Source organism: Salvelinus fontinalis, chromosome 4, assembly GCF_029448725.1.
Source record: "Salvelinus fontinalis isolate EN_2023a chromosome 4, ASM2944872v1, whole genome shotgun sequence".
Lineage (NCBI taxonomy): Eukaryota > Metazoa > Chordata > Actinopteri > Salmoniformes > Salmonidae > Salvelinus > Salvelinus fontinalis.
This window is the reverse complement of record NC_074668.1, coordinates 61,390,849-61,402,848: the sequence shown is the minus strand read 5'-3', so window position 1 is coordinate 61,402,848 and position 12,000 is coordinate 61,390,849. Positions and strand designations below refer to the sequence as shown.

Genomic DNA, 12,000 nt, shown 5'->3' with positions numbered 1-12,000 from the left:
AGCCATTCGGTGTAGACTCAGGGCACTGGACGTGACAACTGTGTTACTTAACGCCATAGAGTCGATTTTTGATATGTTGCGTTGGTGCTTCGTATCCATGGCATAAAGGGAGAGTTCAGCTGACCTGGGAGTGTAGGGGCTAAGCCCAACCGCAGCCAGGATGACAGGAGGCCAGGTGTTGGAATTCCTGAGAGGAACCCAATACGGGTGTCGATGATTGGTTAATCCTGAGAGATCCACAGGGCCCAGCCGACACACTGAAGCTGCTTGATGTAGTTAGTGTAGTAGTGTTTAAACTTGATGATCAGACACCAGCAGCACCCTGGGTAATGTGTTATGTACGTCCACATTACAGGTTGTATAGCATTGCACATCAGTTAACAAGAAATGGAATAGGGTTATATGCTAGGTTGGATCCCGAGTGGCACAGCGGTCTAAGACACTGCATCTCAGTGCTAGAGGAGTCACTATAGACCCTGGTTCGATCCCGGGCTGTATCACAACCGGCCGTGATCGGGAATCCCATAGAGCGGCGCACAATTGGCCCAGTATCATCCGGGTTAGGGGAGGGTTTGGCCGGGGTAGGTAGTCATTGTAAAATAAGGATTTGTTCTTAACTGACTTGCCTAGTTAAATAAAGGTAAAGAAATATAAATACAGTTTAAGTCGGAAGTTTACGTACACTTAGGTTATTAAAACATTTTTTCAACCACTCCACAAATTTCTTGTTAACAAACTATAGTTTTGGCAAGTCGGTTAGGACATCTACTTTGTGCATGACACAAGTTATTTTTCCACCAATTGTTTACAGACAGATTATTTCACTTATAATTCATTGTATCACAATTCCAGTGGGTCAGAAGTTTACATACACTAAGTTGACTGTGCCTTTAAACAGCTTGGGAAATTCCAGAAAATTATGTCATGGCTTTAGAAGCTTCTGATAGGCTAATTTACATAATTTGAGTAAATTGGAGGTGTACCTGTGGATGTATTTCAAGGTCTACCTTCAAACTCAGTGCCTCTTTGCTTGACATCGTGAGAAAATCAAAAGAAATCAGTCAAGACCTCAGAAAAGAAAATTGTAGACCTCCACAAGTCTGGTTCATCCTTTCCAAATGCGTGAAGGTACCACGTTCATCTGTACAAACAGTAGTATAAACACAAGTATAAGTATAACACAAGTAGTATAACACAAGTATAAACACCATGGGACCACGCAGCCATCATACCGCTCAGGAAGGAGACGCATTCTGTCTTCTAGAGATGAACGTACTTTGGTGCGAAAAGTGCAAATCAATCCCAGAACAACAGCAAAGGACCGTGTGAAGATGCTGGAGGAAATAGGTACAAAAGTATCTATATCCACAGTAAAACGAGCCCTATATCGACATAACCTGAAAGGCCGCTCAGCAAGGAAGAAGCCACTGATCCAAAACCGCCATAAAAAAAACAGACTACAGTTTGCAACTGCACATGGGGACAAAGATTGTACTTTTTGGAGAAATGTCCTCTGGTCTGATGAAATAAAAATAGAACTGTTTGGCCATAATGACCATCGTTATGTTAAAGCTTGGTCGCAAATGGGTCTTCCAAATGGACATTGACCCCAAGCATACTTCCAAAGTTGTGGCAAAATGGTTAAGGACAACAAAGTCAAGGTATTGGAGTGGCCATCACAAAGGAATGACCTCAATCCTATAGAAAATGTGTGGGCAGAACTGAAAAAGTGAGTGTGAGCAAGGAGGCCTACAAACCTGACTCAGTTACACCAGCTCTGTCAGGAGGAATGGGCCAAAATTCACCCAACGTATTGTGGGAAGCTTGTGGAAGGCTACCCGAAACGTTTGACCCAAGTTAAACAATTTAAAGGCAATGCTACCAAATACTAATTGAGTGTATGTCAACTTCTGACCCACTGGGAATGTGATGAAAGAAATAAAATCTGAAATAAATCATTCTCTCTACTATTATTCTGACATTTCATATTCTTAAAATTAAGTGGTGATCCTATCTGACCCAAGACAGGGAATTTTAAATTGGATTAAATGTCAGGAATTGTGAAAAACTGAGATTAAATGTATTTGGCTAAGGTGTATGTAAACTTCCAACTTCAACTGTATGCATGTTACAAAAATGTTTGTCTATAAGGCCATCTTAGTGCAGCTGCCAATATATTTAAGCACTTTACCCTACAGGGTCATGGACAATACTGTCTGAGATCACAGAACTGTAAAGGCGCACGTATTCTAGGTTCAGTTTGCTCCTAGCAGAACTCGGCTTGGCGAAGCGAATGTCTGTGCCTCGCATACTCCCTTAAAAAACATTTAAAAATCGGCAATATTACTGTTTGTGCCTCCTGAGACGCTGTAGCAACAACATACCCAGTAAAACATCCTCAAAATAGATAATGGATCTAAGATCAATATAGAAATCTGTAATTCATTTGGACATTTTAGCAAAGGGAGGTCCTAGTCACGTAATTTTACATCAAACTAAAATGTTTGGTGCAGCATTAGTTGCCTCTTGGTGAATGCTTAATTGAAGAATCCCATCCATTGTTCCCACTCCTACTAAGAGTAGTACTGTTGGCCAATCACCGACGACGGGGCGTAGACTTCGGCTACTGAACTTCAACGCATCAATAAAATGTTTTGTGTGGGTGAACAGCCGTAAAAAAAAACGAACAAATACCAAAACGAACAAAAACGTCACAAAATGTAATCATAATATATGATGTTTAGACTGGGAACCATATGACAGGCTTTAGGAGTGCTTTGAGCTTTGCTGCCCCAAGATGATTGGAACACTTTGCAGAAGGACTTAAAATTAGATCATTTTATTCTGATTGATGATTTTAAATCCTGGATTGGAGGACTACTGACTGCACGTGTTTTAAAACCTGCTCTTTTAAGCTCTCTTATGCACTTGGCACTGTTTTAACTTCCATTAGTTGTTAAGTTGTATGTGTTGTTGTATCTATTGTGTCACTGCATGTATGCTGCTCTCTTGGCCGGGGCTCACTTGAAAAAGAGATGGAAATCTCAATGTGACTAACATTTAAAACAAAGCAGCTTTGTGGACATGTGACACGACATTGGATACTCTAGGTGACATCTCGCTCTTTGTAATAGTTTTAGTTTGTGTAACCTTCAGGGTTGTTTTGTCTCCGTTTTAATTTTGTTATTGTCATTATTGGTCCATCTGCTCTTCAATTGTTTTAAAAGCCTTCATTATAGTAATGTATAGTACATCCACCTCTGTCAACATCTGCCTGTGCATGTGCTCATCCCTGTGTGTATCTTTGCATTTTTGGATGTGCACAGACTGTGGCCCACAAGGCTCTGTGAAGGGAGAGCTTCTGTCAGGACCGGCGTAGCTCTATGATGTCAGCAGAGGAAAGGGAGACGGATTTGAAGGAGATCTGAGCACAAGCCCCCTCACAACTGCCAGGCTCAACTTTTAATGGAGCTATCTGTGCTTCTGTTGTTACTGGGACAGAGCCATCAGATTAGAGCCACTGATAGTCCCCTCACTGTGAGAGGTACTGTGAAGCTTGGTCTTTCAAAATAATGATCCGTTGGAAAGAGGGTGAGGGGGCGATGAGTTTAAAGAGGGGGCTTGTGTAAATGGAAAAAGTGAGTTCGAGATTTGCGTTTGTCATTTCAAATGACGCTACTCGGTTCTCTCTCGCTCATATCCCAAAACAAACAGTTGAGTAAGGAAGAGTCTTCGCTGTCTGCTTTGCCTCTAATCTTCTTTAGTCAGTCAAAATGTTCTCTTCTCTGTTGGCTTCTTTGTTTTGATTTAAAATAGACCGACCTACTATAGCTCCCATTATGATGATATCAAGCAATATCATATTCATGTAGCCAGGCGTACTGTAGTTTGAAGTGTATACATTGATTGCATGCATAGTAAGGTGCTGATCAATATGAACCTTGAAGCCTTAGGCCAGGCCTATCTTGAATTTCCCTTGTAGTAGGAGTTGAAATATCATACAGACTGCCTGTGCCTTGTTCTGAGTGGAATTGCCCACACAGAGACAAAGCATCACATCCCACACAGCTCAAGGCTGCTTCTCCTTGTGATCTTACACGTTGGCACTCCACTGGTGGGCACTACACACTCCACAGACTCAGACAGTGGGCGAATAGTGTGGGATACTACTGTATGTCAGTGTGACTGTGGAGCAGCTTAGCTCCGGCGTTACTCTTCTACTATCACATACTGAACGAGTGAGCTGGAAGTGCTGGGAAGAGTGGGCGGCCATGTTGGATAAAATGAGCTACTCTTGCTCTTTTGTAGCGTGGCTGAGCTGAGTTGAGCCATCAATAAGCCTTGAGAGGAGATGTGAGTGACTGTGGAGGCTGACTCTGTGTGTGACAGTGCACTGCAAAGGAGTACGTGTGGGAGTAGGAGAGAGGGGTTTGTGTAGGCAGTTTGTGTAGGCAGCAAGTGACTGTTCAGGGTGTTTGTAGTGCTTGAAATCAATTTGTGCTGTGTTTTGTTTTAGGCAATTATCGATGACAGTGACAAATTGGTCATTCGGGTCATGGTAGGCACTTACATGGGAATAAATGGTCAAAAAGAAAGATTGTAATTAACATGGTTATTCATAATTGGAGACAAAAAACATTACGAGTGTTGTGGGACAATTCTAGGTTTTGTTCAGTGTTTTAAAAGAACAGCAGCAGGCCATGCAGAGTGCAGCATTTAATGAGTGATAGTGCACAGTCACATGTGTTGTGTTCCCACATGATGAATTCCACTGACTGCTTTCCTTTCTAGTGAAGTCCAAACCTCTGTCTGTTACTATAGGAGCAGATGGGAGGAATCTAAAATGGATTTTCTGTTTTACCGGGGATTGTCTCACTAAATTACGATTCTTTCCTGACAGACGCAACATTGAGTAGATGGCCAGACCAGCGCACATGCAATACGGGTCTGAGTGCAGAGATCACTAAATTACAGACATACACCCACTGCATGTTGTACTGTATGTGGAATGTGTTGGTCATGTCGGCAAAGCCAGCCATGCTGAGGTCCCTTCTCATGCTCCTGATTCTTTTCATAGCACCCATTCAGAGCATTGTTCTGGCTTCCCAAAGAAAGCTACTTAGCTCACAATGTCCCCATCCTAATGTGAGCCATGTGATTTAATGAAACCATTGTCCCTGAACAACCTTCCCTCTCTCCACAGCCATCCACTCCTCTCCTCTTCTCTCTCCACCTAGCTGTGAATCACACGGGAAGGCCTACTTTCTTCCCTCCCTGCCATGTAATCACGCCGCTCTTTTGTGAAGTAGAAAATGTCACAAAGGAGCGGCGTGATTTCAAAGAAAAAAATATGAATGATACTCTTCTTGGCATTATGTAGTAGTTGACTGAGAAGATAAAGGCTTGTCATGGCATACAACTGAGGCATTATGTGATCTTCAGGAGGGTTACAATAATCAAACAAACCAAAACGCTCTCCATGTATTCATCCCACTTCTTTCACTGGGAATAATTATGGATCACGATCATCTGTAACCTTTTACCTATCACGACATTATATTGTATGCTGTGACATGTTGTTGTAGCCCATCACAGTGGCTTTTGCCATGTTCTACTATTCGTCTGACTGAGTACAATAAGAAGTGCTAGACCAAAAGCTAAGCTAATTGTATTAGCAAAGCCAAGCAGTAGCATTCTCACAGGGTGGCCAATACTGACTGCCTTAATGCAATTACACAAAGGTCTATTCCATAGCCCACGCCTGGATCAGTACTTTGATAGGGAAGATGCAGAGCCTGCTATCTGCTATATGAATTTAAATGGTTGTGCCTCTCTGTGAATTATCCTGTACTACGTCACAAGGCTTCAAGGTCCAAATGAATTAAGAGCACCATCCACATGCACAGACCTGGTCCAACCTGTTGCTTACTTACAGAAACAAACCTCCAAATTTGTTCTTTTTCATACAAAAAGAGTGGAAAAGAAATCAGACGGACTCGGACATAAAGTTCGTACAAGCTGTTCCAAAGTGTTCTTCAGCGGTCTAACGGGCAGTAATGTACTTCACTCTTTTCAAAGGACTTTCTGCTCCTTCTCTGTTGCTTGGCAAATAATGCCTAAAGTGGGTCTGGAGACTGGAGAGTGCCTTTTCTTTAGCTGCCTACTTACACACCTCTGTGCTTTGATGAAGTGATGACCTTGCTCTACTGTAGCACAATGCAAATGTCACATGCAATGTTATGTGAACAGGCACCGTGGAAATGACTGTAAAATCATTATGAAATACAAATTCATCATTTGGAGTGTACATATTCTTGTAGTATACATTCTTTTGCCTGTCGTTTTCTTCAGAAGTGGTGATAGCAATGGTTTTCAGTTACTATTTGATATTGTTGTGTGAGGGCAGGACAGCGACCCGGTTTCTGGAATAAACCCCTCCCGTGCCAGTGCCAGTGCCAGCCCCCTTAGGCAGAATCTGTTTCTGTCACTAAATTGGACCTTATTGGAGCCAAAACATGCCTTTCTGTTTCTGGGAAGGCTATGACGTCATGAGGAGCAGCTGGGGACAGCTGGATATGTTGGATATAGTTCCATGCAGCACAACAACAGTTAGGCTACCAGAGAGCAGAGGCAGCCAGCTGGAGCATGAGGCTCACTATCATGCAATCCAATACCTCAGTAACATTTTCAATGTTTCCTGTCACTGAGTGTTTACAAGTTAATCTGGAAAGACCTTGAATAGCCAGGGCTTTTCATAGGTAGGACACTAATAAGAAGAGGATAAATTATAACTAGGTGTTAATAGAGTCAGCGAATCTAATCATGTTGTAATCAAAATGCTAAATTCAGACACCCTGTTTCTTGATTTCATGTTTCTTGTTTTGAATGTTATTCAAATGAGACTAATAAAACAGACACATTTGAAGGAGAGTAGTTATTTTCTGCAGACATATTCTGTGTGTCGCAGAGCAGACCCAAATCACAACCCCAAAATTGTCCCTTTCCCAAACCCACAGGAGATAGAAATACTCGATATGATAAAATATCCACCAGATCAGGGAAATTACAGGTTTCCTGGTAGAGAGAGAATGGCTTTCATATTCTGTCTTCTAACCTTCAGTCGACTTCTGTAATCTTGCCCGTTGTAAACAGGCCGGTGCAGTGGAGGTAGGTGGAGAGGGGCTAAGTGGCCAAAGCCCTATTAAATTAATCAAGGCAGCGGCCCTCTCTTTCTGAGAGATTAAGAGGGTTTATAAATAGGCGATGGCGGCGATGGTAAATTCCTTCCAAATGTGTAACTTTCTATCTGCCCAGAGTTTTGTCAGAATTGGCAGCGGTGAGAGCAGCTAATTTTCACGCTGCTGCCAAGGCTGGCATGGCATCACTTTAAGGTCATTCACTTCCTGCTCTTACCAACTGAACAGGTCAACAGATAGACAGTAGAAGTGGGCCCCCCACTCACTGCAGAGGTCAAGCCCAGCAGGGATTCCCTAACGAAATATATTCAGTATGGCAGCTTTTAAATTGTCTCAGAAACACTTGTTAGGTTCTATAATGGTACTGTGATGTCAAACTTTCCCAGTGCTTGACTTGGACTGAAATAGGTTCCGGGACTCATTTTGGTTTACGGTTCTGTTTATAATTAGGTGCAGGAGCTCCACAAGACTTTTGAGATAATATTCTATAAGAGGAACAGGAGTTCAAGCAGTAGAACATTTGAGTTGCCAGTACTCACCTCTAGTGAACTCCTGCCCAAGTTGAGCACTGAACTTTCCTACATGCTGCTGAAATACAAATAACCCCCATTACAGATGAGCACATGATCATGTTTGACCAAAGTCAAATTGCTCACTTGAGAGAATTCAAAATATACTTTTTTAAATGGGGGTGACATACCACAATGTTAAGTGACCCAGCAATGGAAACAGTACAGAATGCAAGCAAATTCACAAAGCATCCATATGTGGTGCATTACCTCTCATTTTCCTTGAGCCAGTTGGCGTGGACAGGTCAAAAAACGTCTCCTTCATACATGTCCCTGTCCCATAGCCAGCTGAACCACTCTGGTCCACAGAGACGCAGAATATGGGCACAGAGAGGCTAATAATAGCGCAACAGTCCCTCACAGCCATACTAATGCTTGACCCGATGTCAAAAGCAGGCTTGTTGGGCCTTTTCTACAGGGCTTTTGCGGTTATTCTGATTCCGAAGTACGTAAGCATATGCTGTTTTTAGCTGGGTCACGTGTGCATTCGGTCCAGTGTAATTCCCTTGTGTATGATTCCATGCACATGTACTACTGTTGGCTACTATTGGAAGACAACATGGAGGAGCATCTTGCCTACCTGTTCTATATATGGTACACTGGATTGAAATGTTATTTTTAAACGTCTTAATGCTTTCCTGTTGTTGTTGTTGTTATTGTGTTTTTCCTAGTACAGCCTAGTACGCCTGTGGAGCATTGTGGATCACGGCTGAGCAGAGTGCCTGTGAACTCCTTTCTGCTTTGATACACCACAGCCCATTAACCCTGCTTGGGAGATTATATCGCTAACCCATCTGCTGACCTGCACACAGATGTATACATTAATAGCTATTGTCTCAGCGTCCACATAAACCAGATGCATGACAGGGAATAATGTGGCTGCTGGTCTTTGTTTTAAGGGCCGCCAACGGAGCTTGGGCCAATTGCTCCCAGGGAAAATGCACCATTAGAAAACCATAATGCATCGACTTAGCTAAACATCTTTCCTTTTTAGTATAAAATTATGTTGGTTGCTGCTGGGCGTCATTCAGTGGACCTTGAGCATTGGGCTATTTATGGCATCCGCCGGGTCTATTTATAGCCCAGCACGCTTGTCAGGTCATCATGTTCACGTATGCTATTGTCATCATCCTGTAAATTGGAGGCACCTTGCTAAATGGGATTAAGACTGCTCTCTGGATAATCCTGGCTGGTCTCTTACATGTATAACCATTTTGAGGGGGTTATTATAGATCCACAGGGGATGGAATGATTAAAGGCCCAGTGCATTCACAAACGTGATTTCCTGTGTTTTATATACATTTCCACACTATAGGGTTGGAATAATACTGTGAAATTGTGAAAATTTTGATAATGCCATTTTAGAGGTTTAAAAAGACCCCCTGAAATTTCAGCCTGTTTGGGTGGGTTAATTAGTTAATAGACCAATAAGAAAGTGAACTCCAAACCTCTCTGCCAATAATAAACTACTTTTCAGTTATCCCCTCCCCACTCAGACCACTCTGACAGTCCTAGCAAAATTCTTGCTTGAGAAATTGCTCTTTACTAAGAAGCTATTTTTGTTATTTTATGCCATTTTATTAGTAAACCATAAAAGTAAGGTACGTACAGGGTATTAAACCTGGGATTGCTTTAACAATACATCAACCTCGATGTGGTTAAGCTTTCTAAAAAGCATTGTGAATGAACAGTAGGCTTCTCTTTTCAATAGTTTTATTACAATGTGAAATGTAATCAGTGGAATGATATGGTGCGAAGGATAGATTAAATTTGGCATCGTGCCTTTTAATTACAAGGTTTAAAATCAACATTAAACAGGAAAAACCTACTGATTCTTACAAATCATTACATGTCAATATTTGAAATAGATAAAATAGCTACATGCTAAGATAACTAAATGTAACATCCCTATAATGCATAGCAGTATGATGCAATCTTAATTAATGATAATATTGTAATTGCGAGAAAAACAAAGTATTGTGTGTGTCACATAATATGACAGATACTATAACTAAAACGCAACAAATGTCTCATAAATGCTGTAGATAAGTAATGCCAAAAGTCTGCAACTTGGGTGGTTCTTGAATTGCGGTGGCATTTTCAAACATGTTTTTGTCAATGATAAAATATTGCCTTTATGTTTATGCATCGTTTAAAGTATTTAGGGTTAGCAAATTGCCTTGTCCTAGTTGTGACCCAGTAGAGTTGTAGTCAGAGTCATATGTTAAAAGAGTTCAGCCAGGTTTTTAGAACGGACGCCATGTTGGTTTCAAGTTTCCAGTTTTCTTAGTCATATGTACGGGATACGCATGTTATACCTAATATACATTGTCCAACAAAATACTTGTTAGTGCCTTTATTCACAATATTTTGGTGATGTAACTATACGAGAGCGTCTCCGACAATTCCCTATGAAATGACCCACCCCTCATGACAAAGTACAACTGAATTACTACACAAAACCTATTTGTGCAGTAGTGACTATGTAGAGTCTTGTAGGGAGTGTGTAGTGAATGTGTAGATTATGCACTACTCAAGTAGAGTTTTGTAGTATTCAGTAGGAAAACAGTAGTGTTTCCAGTGGTAATCAGGTATACATTTTTACTACTTGATGTTGATAAATAAGTAGTCAAAACATTACAGCTTTACTACACAGGCTTGTCTATAGCAATCAAGTAGAGTTTTACTACTTGATGTTGGTAGTGAATAAGTATCACAACACTACAGCCAGACTACCCGGGTTTTTCGCGACCGCAAAAGAAGACAAAACAGGAAGCCGTAGCTACTGTTTTTGATAATCCCAAATGTAATCATCTTCCATCCTTCGAAATCCAGTCTTTCATAGCCGTTATGCTGGCACCATCTTTTATATTTTATGAAAACGTTCATGTCGTTGTTGAGCCATTTATATAACTTTTTACTACATCAAAAAGATTGCTAGCCAAAACGGTATTAGCCGTTAGCCATTGTCATAGAGATGTATTGAGTTTAGCCTAGTTGTTTGCGAGCCACATTGAAATGTAGATATGTAGCCTCTGTTTTTGTCATGCTAGTTAATTAGTATGTGTGTTTGTATGCAAATGCTGGGTATGTTCATATTGGTATACTTACCCATTCTACTTACCTCTTTTGACATAAGAAGACTGGAGACCATTGTTGGTAAGATTAACATCGTTTATGAAATGTTTTTCTGTGTTGTCTTACGTGACCCCTGTTAGCTGATGATTGATAATGGCTTATAATTGGTTGTCTCTTCTGCTTGTCTGTATTTTCTAAAAGGTTACGGGGTGGAGAAATGTTGCTGCAACAAAAAAAGAGGATCTTAAGATAGTTAAGTCAAAACTGAATGAAGACAAGGCCTCAAATGGATTAACAAAAAAGTGTAAATGTGTAATTTAATATGTAATTAATGTAATACAAAATGTATATATAATTGTTTGATGATATAACTACATTTAGAAACTGTTGTGTAGTAGATACCCAGAAGCTCAGTAGTTACACAGTAGTCATTAAGGGAGAATTATGTAGTGATTTGAGTAGGAAATATGTTGCGTTCACCAGTCATGAAACATCCCAATTTATCACTCATTACTACCTAAATTACTACATAAATCACTACTGGTTTACTACACATCTCAATAGCAATCAAGTAGTAAAATCAGTAGGTTTTGTGTAGTAATTCAGTAGTACTTTTTCACGAGGGGTCTGTAAACAAGCAAAACAGAGCAGCAATTTTCAGAGATGTTTTTAAATTATTAGCATTCTGAATAATGTGTATCCAAGTCTTTACTGTGTTGTGGTGTCAACAAATTGCATATCCGCTTTCGCTGGACATCTTCATAGGTTTTTAAAAACGATCAGAAATAAACATTACAACGTGGAAGCGTTGATTATCACTTAGCAATGGCTATGGAGCAAAAAGAGTCTCTCTCAGAGCGTTCAGACAGAAATTACATTGGCCAAACTCTCGCTATATACAGTATACTGTATGGCTCTGGTTGTTGTGACATGTTTTGGGGGATTTAGAGATATCTATCTATTATTTTGAATGCTAGAAAGTAAACAAAAGTATTAAACATACTGTAAAGATCTATAAAAACAGGCTATTAAAAAAAAAAAATTTAAACAAATATAATGTGTCCCTCAGTTTTATGTCATTGGTGTTCCCACCTCGAAAATCATTCATTACGTAAGGGATAATCAACGAGAGGCATGCGTTCTATGCAAAATAATGA

At 40.6% G+C, this 12,000-nt stretch overlaps 1 protein-coding gene across 3 annotated transcripts in view; it reads left to right on the top strand.

Moving 5' to 3' along the window:
• Positions 1-11,799, top strand: part of LOC129854133 (carbonic anhydrase 7-like) — a 34,740-nt gene extending 22,941 nt beyond the window's left edge. The window contains exon 8 of one of the 3 annotated variants that reach the window (XM_055920882.1): positions 11,045-11,799. In XM_055920882.1, coding sequence (XP_055776857.1) covers positions 11,045-11,164 — 120 coding nt within the window. In that variant the 3' untranslated portion in view covers positions 11,165-11,799. The remainder of the gene's footprint in view (positions 1-11,044) is intronic. The other 2 variants (XM_055920883.1, XM_055920885.1) reach the window with 2 other exon arrangements.
• Positions 11,800-12,000: the final 201 nt, after the last annotated feature.